At 35.1% G+C, this 16,024-nt stretch overlaps 1 protein-coding gene across 34 annotated transcripts in view; it reads right to left on the reverse strand.

The window, feature by feature from the left end:
• The window catches only part of ABI3BP (ABI family member 3 binding protein), a 125,683-nt gene that overhangs the window by 35,060 nt on the left and 74,599 nt on the right, over positions 1–16,024 (reverse strand). For 17 of the 34 annotated variants that reach the window (XM_032447796.1, XM_032447803.1, XM_032447789.1 and 14 more), the window contains 14 exons: positions 15,234–15,308; positions 14,600–14,674; positions 13,301–13,366; positions 11,966–12,046; positions 9,393–9,440; positions 8,845–8,919; positions 8,246–8,293; positions 7,579–7,653; positions 6,012–6,059; positions 5,098–5,172; positions 4,261–4,335; positions 3,122–3,196; positions 2,384–2,458; positions 531–605 (listed from right to left, as the gene is read on the reverse strand). In XM_032447796.1, coding sequence (XP_032303687.1) covers positions 531–605; positions 2,384–2,458; positions 3,122–3,196; positions 4,261–4,335; positions 5,098–5,172; positions 6,012–6,059; positions 7,579–7,653; positions 8,246–8,293; positions 8,845–8,919; positions 9,393–9,440; positions 11,966–12,046; positions 13,301–13,366; positions 14,600–14,674; positions 15,234–15,308 — 966 coding nt within the window. The remainder of the gene's footprint in view (positions 1–530; positions 606–2,383; positions 2,459–3,121; positions 3,197–4,260; positions 4,336–5,097; positions 5,173–6,011; positions 6,060–7,578; positions 7,654–8,245; positions 8,294–8,844; positions 8,920–9,392; positions 9,441–11,965; positions 12,047–13,300; positions 13,367–14,599; positions 14,675–15,233; positions 15,309–16,024) is intronic. The other 17 variants (XM_032447848.1, XM_032447845.1, XM_032447832.1 and 14 more) reach the window with 10 other exon arrangements.

Consider the following 16,024-nt stretch of genomic DNA (forward strand, 5'->3'; position numbering starts at 1 on the left):
ACTGTAATAGAAATAAATTAGCATTTTCTCTATCTGTAAAACTCGAAAAACATCCCAATCTAAAGAATAACAGAATATCTTAAAATCCATCTGATCTCAGTATTTTTCTATCAAGATCCCCTGTACATTGATTTCATAACAAAAACAGGAAGAGACAAAGGCTACCTCAGGTATTTTGTGAGTACTTTGTTTTAGTATAACCTGTCACTTGCTGAATGTATAGGCACATTTCAAAGGAGCAAAATGTGCCTACAAAGAACCTCTCTAATTATAAGATAATTATAAGAGAAAGCAGGAAAAATGTTTCCAATGCTAGACTACAGATACTAGTATTGTTTTCAGTGTAGCTTGGACTTGACTTGTTGTTTTGACATTTTGAAGTGACTTACTTAAAGGCAATCCATTTGATTAAGCACAAAAACATGTATGAATATTTTTGTTAAAAAAAGCACACAAACTCAGTCTAGTGGAAAAAATGATTAAATACAAACAACAACAACAACGAAATATTACAAGAATGAGTCCATTACCAGGTCTGGTGTATGGCACTCTTGGCTTTTCAGATGTTTTTGGTTTGGTTGGAATGAATTGTTTTTCAGTTGCAGCTGAAATTAAAATAAAAACAAGAAACGCCCCAAACAATAAATCAAATATTCTTAAAACTAACAAACAAACAAAAAAACCCTACCATGAAACAAAACAAAAAACCCCACTGTTTTTACAGTGAACATCATAGAAAACAGTAAGTGTAAAGCTGAAAATCTATCAGCTTGAATTTCTGCAAAGAAAAGAAAAGAAAGGAAACAGCCACTCATACAAGCAGATTTCCCAGTAATTAAATATGTATTTGTAAGTTTGTGTGTGTCAGTGAAGAATATGGTCATATCACCATACAGTAGAGTAATAGGATGAAAACACACAATGGTAGCCTACTTCTTCCATGTATAATGTACAGGAGTACTTGAGGATAGTACCCCTTTTTCATTGGCTCTTTATGTCAAGCATGATTTGTAAGTTAACTTCCTTGTTTTCACCTGATTGCTCTCTACAGCTTCCCAAGGAGGGGAAGTGGAGATGGAGGCATCTTTTGTCTTTAGTATCCAATGTGGGAATGGTTCAAAACAGCATGAGAGGAGTTCAGATCAGATGTCAGGAAAATGCCCTTGCTGAGAAGGTAGTCAGACACTAGAAGAAGCTTCTTGGAGGGGGGTGATTGATGCATCCTGTCTGTCCATGTTTAATAGGCATTTGTATAAAATACCCTTAATAATATGTGCTCTAACTTTTTGTTAGCCCTGAAGCAATCAGGGAGTTAGAATCAATAACCTGTATAGCTTCTTTCCAATAGGAACTTCTCTATTCTAGTAATTCTTGTCGTGCAAGAATCATTTAATGCAAAAAGTATTTTAGCACTTACAGGAAACACTTGAAAGTCTATGGTCCACAGCAATGTGAGAAGTCCTCAGAAAAATCTACCTTACCCTTTCCATTCTTCACATGTGTTCTGCATATAAAGACTGCATCACGTGTCCCCAGGTGTGTATAAAAAAGCGCATAAACTTTATAAAAATATGTAAAGATATCAAATGAACACTAATCCAAGTATCAATGTGTATAGGGAATATATATTAAAATTTGAACATGACAAAAAGAATTTTTAAATTCCTTATCATCAAAGAGGAAAACTTCAAAGATTATTGAATGGCTGTTAGTACTTCAATAATGATGCATTCTCAGAAAATCTTGGTCAACATCTCCTCTGAAAGTGGGGACAGAGAACTCATTATTAGAAAAGATTACTGAAGCAGTACTCCTACTGCCCAATCCTGCTTTGATTAATTCACCCTTATTTGGTTCACATCTATCAAGTACAGAAAAATAATTATGAGACAAATGTATTAATATATTAAATATACATATTAAACATATTTAAGAAAGTTTTTCCAACAGGGATGACTAGAAGGTAAAAAGGGAAGATGGTTTTAAGAACTGGTGTCTGACTTGGAGGGTCACGTAGCTGGTACATTTTGGCACAGGTTATGCCGTAGTAGACACTTAAAACTTTCTTGCAATTTTCTCTGTAAAAGTAGATAATGAGGAGTAAAGCAGAGCAGTATTTTAGGATAACAGCATCGTACCTCAGATGCAAAAAAATCAGGAATCGCTATCTGTTCATTAAATAATTTCCCCTTTTACAGGAGAATATGTAACAAGTGAAGGAATTATGTCCTCTGGATTGGAATGGCTAGAAGACGAGGAAAAGAACCTTCAAAAGTAAATTTAAAATTAGTTCATGTGCTACTGCCACTATCAATAACAAAGCACAACCATTTATCCAGCAAAAATGGAAAATAGAGTAATTATTTATGAAATACACAATTACCCAGTGTTGGTTTTATTCTTTCAGGCATTTGGGGAATCATAGTAGTATATGGTTCACGGAAGGATGGAATGATTTCTGTTGGAAAAAAATTTGGATAAATGCTCAGAATAATGAAGATACTTTCCCTTCCCCCCTCTACCTCCTTAAAAACAACTTTCAGTATTGTGCTATATACAGCAGGAAAGGAACATTTTACAATGTAACTGACATTCTCTCAGAGATTTTTGGTTATGAAGCATTCCACTTTTGTTTTTGTTTTGCAACCCTTTAGTGAAATTAGTGATTATCTTACACAAGTTAGCCAGATTTATGATGGAGAATGTCCTAAATGGAATAAAACAGATGGGAAGTCTTAGCCTCATCTGGATGAAAACACTTAAATATTTAAAGGGAAAGCAACAGCCCCAAAAGGCTTATGTCATAAGCGCTTAAAATACATGCTACAAACAACAGAAATGTTGCTGAGATGCGAGCTGTTAATAACTTAGTATCAATCTTTGCAATATATGGATCATTACTATATCTTCTGGTAATATCCATGTAATACCAATGAAAAAATTCAACCCTGGAACTGCTGTTGTTTCCATTAATGGTATAAGTTAACCACAGTACTGCAGAAGTTTCTTAACCTAGAATGGTACAAAGGTAACAGCAAACGTACTGCTAAGCACCAGCACCCTACCCAAAAGACAGCGTTCAGTTATTGACCATAGCTTGATAAAAGGGAAGATGATTTACCCTGCTGGCGTTGTGAAGCACCTGGAATGGGAGCTGGTTTAGGTTTAAAAAAAGGTTGTTGGGTTCCTCTAGGAGCTGAAAGAAAAGACCACTTTTAAGGGTGTATGCTCTTTAGAAATCAATACCTGCAAGGAAAAACAAGGTCTTTGCATGAGCAACTGAAAAATTGACAGATAAGACATTCTGAAACTTAAAGAGACAACAACGAATGAAAATAAGCATGAAAAAGTGAAAAAGTAAGAAAAATCTCATCTGGAGCCCAAGGAACAAAGAACAGAGACAACTATAGGTGAGGTGTTTCCATTTGTATTACAAAGCTGACAACTGCGATAGCCAAGCATGAAACTGCAACGTGTGGAAGAGTGAGAGAATAGTTTTGTGAAGACAACAGCACAGCTAGGAATCTTCAAATACCTGGAATAGAATAGTATTATGTTCAACAAGTAAACAAATCAAAACTGCAAACAAGTAATGCAAAAAAACACAATAATAATTTGTAACCTTTGGTCAATGAACAGCAGGGAATGAAAAAATGTAATAGTGAACAGCCCAAGGTTGCCTGTTTGTCTTTGGTTACTCAGCTGTAAGTGTAATATGTGCCAGTACTTCATTAAAACAAGAATGTGCACAAAGTTAGCAGAAAATACCAGTAAAAGGGTAAAAATACTCTCCTAACCAAATTATTTTTAAATTGAAACAAATAATAGTGAATATATATTCCCTATAAAGTTTCAACTGATACCTTCAGAATCATTATATGTTAAAGAGATTTGGCAGTTCACTGACATATAAATCCCTACTAGTTATATTTTTAAGGATCTAATTCCATTACCAGGGCACATCTGATCAGAAAAGAAGATCGGGAAGATTTCCACCAAGAACACTCTTAAAATGGTTATATGTTGCTTAACCTTCTATGAAAATGATTCATTGATGACAACTGTCATGTGATTGAAAAGCATATACAACTCATCAAAACTGAGCAATTAAATATGTAAATCAGCTCTCTCTTTCCTTAAACACGTATTTAGTGCTCATTAGAAAATCTATATGTTTGCAACAACACTTGATAAAATTGAGAAAAGACAACCCAAAAAAAATCTAAATATTTAAGTACAATAAAACATTTATCTATTTACCAGGTTTTGTGTGTGGTAAATCTGGACTTGGTGATGTTCTGGGCTTGGAAGTGGCTCGTCGACTATCCTTTGGACCTGTGAATATAGCAAACTTTTAAACACAGTAATGAAGATAATGACTAATCATAAGTCTTTTTGATATTCCTTACAGGACATTAATTTTCTGCAAAGAAATTTTTTTAGGAAGTGCTTTTTCCACTTGCAAGTAACCACAGAAACCACCTACCAGCGAAGGAAATATTAGTGCTGAGACTACAGACAAAGTGACTTTTACAGTGCACTGTTGGATTTACCCTTCTCTCATCCCAGTTATCTTAAACAGATTGTTCCACAGAGTAAACTGTTGCAATTCTAACAGTTTTCCTAGCTGCACTTCAAGTGTTTCCAAAAACCCGTTGCTTGCTTAAATCAGTCTTACATTAAAAAACATCAAGTAGTCAAAGCAGAAGAAACATGAAAAATTACCACTAGCTTTCAAATGGGCGGAGTTATCCTCAAAGGGAAGATTGGGGAACAAGAAAGTACTGTGATTTTGTTCTTGTAAATGAGAAAATACAAGTACTTTTTTCATATCTTAAGGAAATTGAGACCCAAGTTTTCCAGCTTCCAGGGGCTTTACATTAGTGTGCTTAATCCCCACACCCCAATCATCTTGCAAATTACTGACACACAGATATTTGTCTTGTTTTATGACAGATTTACAGCAACACTTCACAACAGTAAAACACAACCTATCCAATAAAGATTTTTGTATTTTCATAAAAATTCATCTATTTTGATAATTTTCAAATTGCAAAAACATTCATATACTGAAATGCAAAATACTGAGTAGCTTACTTGCTCTGGTTGGAGGAACACGTGCACTGGGTGACGTTTTAGGTTTGGAAGGCCCATAACGTGTCTCTCTGGGAACTGAAAGAAACTGGGTTAAACCATGTTAACGTTTTCAAAAGCAACATTGCTCACTGCAACCCATTGCAACCAATAAAAATGCAGCAAAAATTTGAACAGATGATACTTGTATGGAAACAACGTAAAAGAAGTGAAGGCTTTTTTTGGAACAAAATCATGCTGTAGGGAATATACTTCTTAGCGACATACCATTAAGAAATCATATGACAGAATTTTTATTTCTATTTAGAATGGAAACTTACTGAATAAAAGAAGTTTGAAATACAAAGACACCACTTTACTGCAATGGGATTGTACCAGAATAATTCTCAATATCATATTTAAGCAAATAAAAATGTCAAGTGGATCTGCCTCATATATCCCAAAGATTACTGAAGTGATTTTGTTTTGACAGTGGAATTATTAATTAAGAGAAACAGAATTATATTTTAGAATTCTGTGAATGACTGAACTCATAAGAAGGGGAGGGGATGGAGAGCAAGGAACGAAAACTGACAGTATGTATCTTTGCTTATTCAGTTCATGTGACTTACTAGAACAGTGTCACCTTTACAGCATTACTGTGTAATTTAGGATCCTGACCTGATCTGTCCTCAGCCCTTTTAAATTCCAAAGGAAATTATCCTATCCTATATGCTTAAAAACTTGATAGGCACAAGGATCCTTCTTAAACGCTTTGAAGAAAAAATGAATTGAGACAGAGAATCTTGACTGTTCAATTATTAAATCTAATATCTAATCTACTATTAATTTATTAAAGTTATTTGCAGGTATACTTTTAACAATCTGTGTTGAAGAGGAAAAACAATGTGACTACACAAATAAGAATGTATTGTTACCTGACGTTGACTTTGGTTTTTCAGTTCTAAACGTAATTGGTTCCTGAGCTGCATTAGTGTGACAAAAACAAACAAACAAAAAAACCTCTTAGAACAATCAAAACATTGCAGTCAGCAACTCCATAAAGATCATGTCATTCCTCCTACAGCTAGGGAGAGATGGACTCTCCTTGAAACTCAATACACAACAGTATCATGCAGCTCAAAAATTGCCTTCAGGGTGATAACTCTAATACAGATCTGAGCTCTGAATATAAAACTGTAAATTCTGTAATAATCACAAAGAAATTGTGGGTGGAGTTCCATCTTCAACTTTGCACTTTTCTTGCTTACTTTTAATTTTAATTCAAACAATAAGTGTAGACTTAACAGGGCAGAAAGGAATCTTAGTCCTCATCCATCTGCCCATTTTCCCAACTGCACCACCTAATGCTGTGAATACCTTGGATATTTGTACTAGGTCTGGCTGGAAAGGAGTTTATTTTCTTCATAGCATTCCCCGAGGTGCTCTGTTTTAAATTTGTGACCAAACCAGTGTTAGTAACAAATCAACATTTTAGCAGATCCTGAAAAATAACTCCTACAGTGTCAAAGACTTCTCTGTTTCTCACACAGTCCCGACACAAATAGGCTGAGGTTAGGCAACAGGCTGGGAGGGGACACAGCTGTGATACTTTAGGCAAATTGACCAAAGGACTGTGTCATGTCATATAATGTCACAGTCAGCAATAAAATTGGTGGGCAGTCTTTCCACAGGAGCCACTTGTGAACTTGCTAGCTGTTGATTGGCTGGCACTCAGTTTGTGACCAAGTGTGTTTGCATCTCTTGTTTTTCTGTTTTTGTTTTTTTCCCCTCATTTTTTACATTTTTTGTTGAATCACTGCTTTTTTTTTTTTTTTTTTTTTTTTTTTTCTGGCTCTCTCCTCAAACCTGCAGGGGGTCAGAGTGGTGAGCAAACTAGTGGATACTTAGCTAATGAGGAAGGTCAACTAACCACAGTACTTCCTGCAATTGCTAGCTTGAGTTGTTTAACTTTCTTCTTCCACCCTTAATTAGGCCATGGTCATATATTACTCTATATGAAACTATGTAAACACCATTATGGAAAGTATTGTGCATCCTTAAAAGTGCAAACAAAATAAAGCTTCTGCAAAACTAACTTAAAAGAATAAAAGAATGACTGTGCCTAAGAAAGAAAATACATGTACACAATTTGAGAAATACAGAAAAAAAACACTTCCTCTTTGCAATGACACTTTCTTTTTCATCTTTCCCCAAACCATTCCAAATTCAAACAGAGAAAAGCTATTTTCACTGAAGACTGTAAAGAAAATGCCCAATGTTGCAGTGACTTAAAATGTAAGAAAGAATTGAAGATAAAAAACTTAAACTTACAAGGTTGCTTACAGGTTCTACTTCTTATGATGTGCAACACTGGATTTTATCCTTCAAGGAATGCACGGACATACACACCCAAGGGATAAACACGGATCTGAAACTCCACTGATCACAGTAGAATTTGTAAGATACATGCACCAGGATAAAGTAAAGAAACAATGTACTAACCAGGCTTGGTCTGTGGCACCTCTGAGCTTGGTGATATCCTAGGTCTGGAAGGAATACGATGTGATTCTTTTGGAACTGGAATAAAACAAATACAACTATTAATATCTTCCTGACAGAAGACTGTCAGAAGGCAGAATGTTTCAAACAAACAAACAAGAAACTGACAGCTCACAAAACCAAAGGAAACCCTGAACACATGCCTTGTACAAGCAATGAAGAAGTATGAATGCCTGGTACACAAATAAATACTGCTGGTGGGGAATCTCTGTAACAGAATCAAGAGAAGCAAGGCCAGGATGGATGTCTGGCTTTGAAACTAGCAGAAAAGTTGAAGAAAGTAACACAAACTGAATATAATGAAACACAGTCAAAGCAAGATTGTGGTGCTGCCATCCCCTTTATAGAACATACTTGTGTGATGAAAACCAAACAAGCTGAATATGAATTGTTAGTGTAAAATCACAGAAAAACACAAAAATCACCTTACAGAAGGATGAAGTTTAACAGTAAAAATTATGATGATGAAATACAGTGAAGATGTACCTGCGATGCTAGACATCTACTGAGCATTTGTTCTAACCATGCAAAGCAGTGTGGGTGAGTACTGTACTCAAGTAGCCACAGTATGTATTCTAAATGTGGTGATCACTTTAGGTAGAATTGTTACCTATTGTTGGTTTTGGTTGATCAGTTCTAAATGTTACAGGTTCCAGGGCTGTATTAAGAAAAGCAAGACATAAAAGCTGTTCTGAAAATTTAAGAGACTAACTCTATTACAGTTAGTATTGTTTCTACTGTAATGCACTGCCTCATACAAAAGCTGTTATATTAAATGAGGTCACTGAGAAAATAAGCAGTGAAAGAGGAGTGTGAACTTAGTTCTCCAATTGGTTGTAGTGAGATATCCAAATATCTGTCATTAACTTATCAAGAAAATGGCTTTTTAAGGATAGAAAATTCTCCACTTTGTGTGGTATTTCAAGTGCTGTTTATACACAAAACTGGAATTGGAGAACGCTCATTTGCTTTCTGGATGCTGTTAAAAAGCATTACTGTGTATTGTGCTATCACACACTTTAGCTCTATGGTATGAATTTAGAAATAAAAATCTGTTACTATTCCTAAAATTTGCAAACACACCATTGAATAGACAGCACAACAGAACCTGATTATGTTTTAACTTGTTCAAATAAATAAGCAGCTGCACAGAAACACATTTCAATCTAATATACACTGTGTTAGAAATAATCACACAAAGCAGTTTACCATCTTCAGGCTGTGGAATATGAGGTTTGGGTGAAGGTTTAGTTTTAGAAGGAATACGAGGAATCTCCTTTGGAGCTGGAAGAAAAAAGGTGGGTAATGCATTGGTTAATACACAGAGTGATCAGCATCTGATATCGAGTTGAACATGCAAACACAAAATGCTCACACCTGCAACAGAGAACTCTCTTAATAGGATACAGCAAAGAAAGTCTGATAATAATACCCATGTGTTTACAACAGCATAAGCAAGAAAGAGAAATTTTGGACATTACAAAAGCCCAGCTTTTTGTTTTTTTAAATAAAATAAGCTGAGACTGACACAGACAAACATAATTAAGACAAAAGTCATTCAAAGCTGCAAGCCTCGTTTACTCAAAAAGTAGGCATTCCAAGTGATATGCCCAACTGACATGGATACCAAATGAGAAATACCTAGAAGAAAAATAAAGTTTAATGAATCAAACCTAAAGCATAAGATGATTAACTTTGTTCCCACTTTCTGTGACGAAAAAAGCAAAAGCTACAGCTTGCCAAAGAAGTACCATTACCTATCGTTGACCCTGGTGGTTCAACTCTAAGTGTAAAAGATTCCACCACTGAAACAGAAATATTGTGACAAGTTTAGTGTGGAATGTACTGCAAAAAATGTAAAATTACTCCACTGATAAGTGTAAAAGCAGCTGCTGATACGACACCACAGTAATGCCTATCTTCAAATCAACATTTTTTCAACTATGGTCAATTAAGCTTTTTAATAACACAGGATCAATTAAGAAATAGTGCACAAAATTGATGACAAGCATAGAAAGAATGCAATAGAAATCAGGAAACCCTATTAAAGCACTGGATCATGGTTTCAGATACTGGGAGACAAAAAAACAGGTTTGTAAAAATCAGTATTTTAGCTGAAAGTAAATGGTATCCCATAAAAGATACACATTCATCAATGAAGAAATGAAGTTTAGAAAATAACCATCAGTCATTTAAATGAATAAGCAGAGAAAATTGGAGTAGTGGGTTTAATATGAGATATTACTGGATATAGGTAAAACAAGCACAGGATTTATCCCTTGACAAAAGAGATAAACAAAGAGTTGGACGCTCTTCTACAGCAGTTTTTAAAAAGTCAATATTAGATACACAATTCACATCTGATGTAAATTTTACTAGGTAAAAAGAAAAGGCGGAGTTGGGAGATGATTTTTCTCAGGAGGATGAAAGGGGGAATAAGACTGAAGAAAATTTAATGCTCTTAATTTTCTCTGACCTTTCTGAAAGCAGAACATCTAAAGAAAACTCACAGGCAGTGAAATAGGACTTTGGCATGTTACCCTCAATATTATTAAACTGTTTACCAGGTTATTGGGTTGTAAGCAGTGAGCAACCAAGTAACCTGAAACTTAGAGGGATAGAAAATAATATGGCAGACATGCACCAAGTTTTCAGAAAAATTTCATAGCCAGAGAAGGCTTAGTTCTCTGGTATGACTAAATGTTGGAAGTCACCTAAAAAAAAACCACGTAATCTCCATGCATTACATATTTTATGCCTCAAATAATCATTTCTGAATATCATCAATTGCCACAGTAACAAATACTGTCTCCCAGAAGGATAGACACAAGCTTAATTATGATAATAGAACCATAGAATCATTTAGGTTGTAAAAAACCTCCAAGATCATGTCCAGCCATCAATCTGACCTACCAAATTGCATCACTGATCAGTGTCCCTTAGTGCCATGTCCACTTGTCTCTTAAACACCTCTAGGCATGGGGAATTCACCATGCATCTCTGGGCTGCCCCTTCCAAATCTTGGCCATCCTTTCCATGAAGACATTCTTCCTGATATCCAATCTAAGCCTCTCCCGATGCAATTTCCTCTGATCCTATTTCTCATCACCTGAGGAAATGGACTGATGCTTTCCCTGTTACAATTTTCTTTCAGATAGCTGTAGAGAGTAGAGGTCTACCCTTAGCATCCAAAATAAACAAGTGAATAAAGAGTAGTGTTTCTAAGGATTCTGTCTGGATTGAACAATTTGATCACTAACAAAGAAATGACAGGCAAGAGGCATATGTACAAATACAGAAACATGCTGCCTTCTCTGTAGTGGCACGTTAGCTCAGAGCTACATCAACCACTGATGTAGAAACATCAATATACCAGGTTTATGTTGGTGGCCCAAAGGTGTAAAACAGTTTTATTCAACAGTTTCCAAAGGAGTTATTTGTCATTTCAAGAAAAGATGTCTATGTTCAGATATGCATAGATATCTATGGCAGACATGAAATTAATGATTCTAGTATTACAATACTGAATTTCTCCACTATAAACGTTGTAGGAGATGTAATCACAATGAAAAAATAAGTAGGTGTATTAATTTGAGAAACTTCCAAGACATAAGTATCATTTAATAAGTTTCACAAGGAATTGTTAGGTCTGAAGAGAGCAATTCTTCTTATGAGCAAAAGTAAGAGGGATTAATTTACTTGGAACCTGGAAAAATATAATGCTGACTAAGATCTTCCATGATTATGTAACATATTCTCACAACACACTTTTTGAACTTCAGCATAAACCATCCAAAACTATTCACTTATTCTTCAGCCTTTGAATTATGTACCTTTTGGTTTCATTTGTCACCATAAAATATGCCTTCACTGAGTTCCAGAACAGCATTTCACTCCTATTTCCACAGTTTCAGACAGGTCTATGTATGAATTAATGATCATTGAATCAATACAAATCCTATGGTTCTAGATAAAATGCTACATCCATCAACAACAAAAGAGAATGCGCATCTTCTAGATCTGGTGTCGAACCAATTCAGAAAACATTTCATTTTGAAATGAAAAACAGCAAAACAATTTGTTTCCAGGAGGCCATGAAGCTTGGTGACTTGATATATAAGTTTATAGCTAAGTCTCTTGACTTTGCTTCAATCTTTTTTTGCTGTTATTAAATACAAAAACAGTACTCCTCAAAGAGCACAGCTTCCCTCACTGCCTATTTTTTCTAAATCTATAGTGCTGCACTTCACACAGAATGAATTTAAACTAAAGTATATAAAACTATTTAAGTGATAGGGTACAATAAATGTTTTGTATGGAAGCTAGTTACCAGGTTTTGTTTGTGGCTTTTTGGGTCTGCCAGGTGGTCTAGGTTTAGATGCAGAAGGTGTGAGTTTTGCTTCTTTGGGAGCTGAAAGAAATATACTGGATTATAAGATTATTCTTTCTACTATGTCACATAAGAATCACATTTTCCAAGCCAGAAATGAAGGAATAAATGTCACCTGGAACAAAAGCAAATGGCAAAATCTAATTTGCTAAAAAGGCTCCTCAAAATCTTCCCCTAAAACCTCCTTGTTCATCACTGCAAAAGTCAGTATCTAAATTGAAAGGATGCAATTATAGCTTATAATTACATCAAAATGTTTCCCTCATTAAAACAGCAAATTCATTTCTGTCAGATAGGTAGCAGAAAAAATAATTCACCCTCTTGGTCAATTTCAAACCATCAAAGCACAAACCTAAACAAAATCTGCAAAAATAGTCTCAATTTTCAACACTATATAATAGTGTTATAGTGATATAATAGTGATATAAAAGGAAGTTGCTCCACAACTGCATTCATTGCATTCTGTTAATAAAATAGAAATAATTTCATCTAAATGTAAAAATAAAAAAATAAAAATAAAAAACAGAAATCTGGAATTATTCTTTTCCCTGAACTTATGTGAGCTGAAGGCATAATCAGCTAATGACCATTAATCGGACATCAAATAAAGCTTAAGGGGGGTATCAGGTAGTATAGTAATGTATAAATTCATTTTCATAAAGGAGTGCAATGGGATTCCTTTCAAAGAAGTTTCCAAATGCTTCAGGGTAGTAGACACACTAGAAAAGCATATATTACAGAACGAACAGACTAGAGTAAGAAATGTGAAGTGACTGAGAAGCATTTCTGAAGCCAAACTAACATTCATGAAGGACTGATAAAAGAGAAGTAGAATTAACGTATCTACATAGTGCCATTGAAATCATACATTGAGATTTCTAGGATTAACAGTCATAATGCTGACCTTACACTTAGCCTCTCAGTAATGATTCTAAGGAATTTCTAACGATTTTCTGAAGGTAAAATACATTGCTGCTCTAATAGCAACACTCCCAACAAAATGGAAGTTATTCTGCTCTCCAAAAATGTTACTGTACTATAGAACTAGTAAGGTCACAAAAAACCTCAAGTAACTTTTTCTCTTAAGTTTCAAAAGATGCATTTCAGAATGATTATTTCCCAACTTTTTTCTTCTCTAAAAGAAATGGATTCCAAATGAAAGAAGCTATGAGATGAAGTTCAAGCTATGAGATGAAGTTCAAGCTATGAGATGAGTTCAAGCTGTGACTTGGGCTGCAGAGAAGACTGACCAACAGCTGCACAAGTATGTATTACCTAAGGTTGCTTTTTGTCGTTCAACAGTCTTAGAAGTTTTAGTCTCCGAAAGTGGGTGTTTTGGAGCTAGAAAACAAAAAAATCAAGTGAAATTGAACAGACCAAAAATGTTTCAATCCCAATAGCTGAATTTTTTCTCTTATTTTAATAGACCTGATAAGCACTTGTGAGTCCTGATCTTAGGTATAAGATCTTACACTCCCTGTAGTTCTGTTTCCTATGAAACTACACACCGTACGCTCACTGTTTTGTGTAAGAATCTGCTTCTGAGGCTCCTTTCCCATATTTGTGCTATCAGGGTATTTTTAACTCATTGCTTGCTTGAATAAAAAAAAAAAAAAAAAAAAAAAAAAAAGCCCAAACATATTTCTTTAAAAGTTATAGGAGAAAAGTAGGAAGAACAGATTAACAGATTAAGGCTGTGACTAAAGAAAAGATCTTGTTCCATAAAAAATACCAGAAAATCTATATTGAAGAAGCAACTTCAAAATGCCAAAATCTTGCTGAAAGTCTTAAGTCAGAACTAGAAGTCAAGACATACATAAGACATCAAAGGCAACTCTTGCCTTTTAGTGTTTTGCATGTTTATATAAAAGAACAGAAACAATGTAAAGCTCTAGCAATGCACACCATAGTATTCATTGGTCCTGTACCCAAACTACTCAAGAAGGAAAGCCCATATCCCTTAATCGCAAATCAGAAGAAAATGACTACAAGGATATATATAAATATATTTTAATCAAAAAGCAGAAAAGGGAAAGGGATAACACACTCTTATAATGCCCCTATGGCCAAAGGTTGATCTTCTCACACATATACGGAAGTTTTCCCTTCTATTTTGAGGTAGCTTTCCTACTTCCCCTGAAGTCACAATTCTTTTCAGTGAGTTCCTTGAGGGAGGTCTTACCAATCATATGAGAACTACATTATTCCAAATCAACAACTGTTGTGATTAGCAAAGATGTCATCTTTGCCATGTCTACATGGAAGTGTGATACAGAAACTGGCAAGAGAGTCAACAGAATAATAGAACTTTTTTCCCCACCATTCATTTAAACTACATTACAAAACCAGAGGCCATATTTAAATTTCTGTCATTGGACCCAACTGTGTAACGAACTGATGAACTTAACCCTCATTCCTTTTGTTACGCAAAATCAAATGATTAATTTCAGAATGGAAGTTACTCAAGATGTTCATGAACTGCATATTTCCTGTCCATTTTAGGAAGTCTGGCTGAAATATTTTTAGCTAACATGCTTCTGTATACTGATTTATAAGAATGGTGTGCACAGTTACCAGTTACCACATGCTGTACTTCTGGGATAGCAGACGGTTTCAGTTTAGAAGGAGTAAGTGGCATTTCTTTAGGAGCTGAAAGAAAGAGCTCAGTTTGCAATTGCAGTTTAACAAGAGTTTGTCACAACAAACAGCACATGCCACAAATTTATATTGAAAAATGGATAACTCAGCATGGAACATCAAAGCCATCTGATGAAATGTGAGTTTGAAGTGCAGAATGGAGATGATAGAGAAATGCTGTGCATTGACCAGAAATGTATGTCTCCAAATCCACTGGAATTTCTCAATGAAAGCTCTACACGTCAGAGAGAAAGACAGAACATGCGTATGTGTGATGGGATGGAAAAAAGATGGAAAAAAACTTACTGATAAAAGGATGTTGGAATTTTTCATGCAAGTTACTGAGAGGCAACTTTTACTGCTCTGACAACAGTAAAACTGTTCTGAACTATGTCCCCATACAGAAATATAATATCAAGAGAAAGCAGAGTCTAATGACAATGGCAGAACAAGACGATAACCATGAAAAACAATAATGGTTATGCATGTGAAATGATATGCTGGAAGAAATGCATTCATATGTGATGGATGGGCTTGAAAGTTTTTCAGTGGATGAAAATAACAACATTACCTAATGTTACCCTTGGCCATTGAAAAGGACGAGAAGGTTTAGGTGTGAAAGATTCCAGAATGGATTCACTTGTTGCTGTTGGAAGAAATGATGACAGTCATAAGACAATAAAGAGCTAATGGAAGAAACTCTTGCTTCATAAGCAAAAACAAGTTTGTTTATATAAGAGTGATATAAACATTTCACTAATGCTTGGACATTTTTCAGATTATCAGTTCAGTACGTATTAGAGGAAAATACAGTCTTTTGAACTGCACAGAGCTTCAGTGACTATAAATCATTGTATTTGTGACATGCAGAAATTCTGGACGTTCCTTTCTTCCAGCCTTTATTGCAACTGATACGGGTCTTAATCACTGTCAAGTAAGATTTTGAAGTTGAGCATTTGTGGATTTTGAGTTTGGTCCAATGTGTAAGGAAGATGGTATGATGTAAAATGCAGGAATTTAACAAAGAGGACACACTGAATTATCAATCAGTCAAGACAACTGAACTATACAAAATTGGATTTCAGAGCTGACAAGTGATCCAACTATGGTTTCAGTCCAAAAGCACTAAGTGTCCATGACTGTTACCCAATTTCATGTCACTAAAAAGACACTCTCCTTAATATTCTCAGCAAGATGTCAGCAGCAGAAGACAGTGCACAGCATAAATCCCAGTATTTACATCAACTGCATTGCTCAACAAAACCTATTTTCTCAGCTATGCTTGCAGCATGTTTTTCAAAATACTAAAGGCATATCGAGTGACTATGAATTGCCACATATAAGTGTGAGAAAGCAACAATG

The sequence above is a fragment of the Coturnix japonica genome, chromosome 1 (assembly GCF_001577835.2).
Source record: "Coturnix japonica isolate 7356 chromosome 1, Coturnix japonica 2.1, whole genome shotgun sequence".
Classification (NCBI taxonomy): domain Eukaryota; kingdom Metazoa; phylum Chordata; class Aves; order Galliformes; family Phasianidae; genus Coturnix; species Coturnix japonica.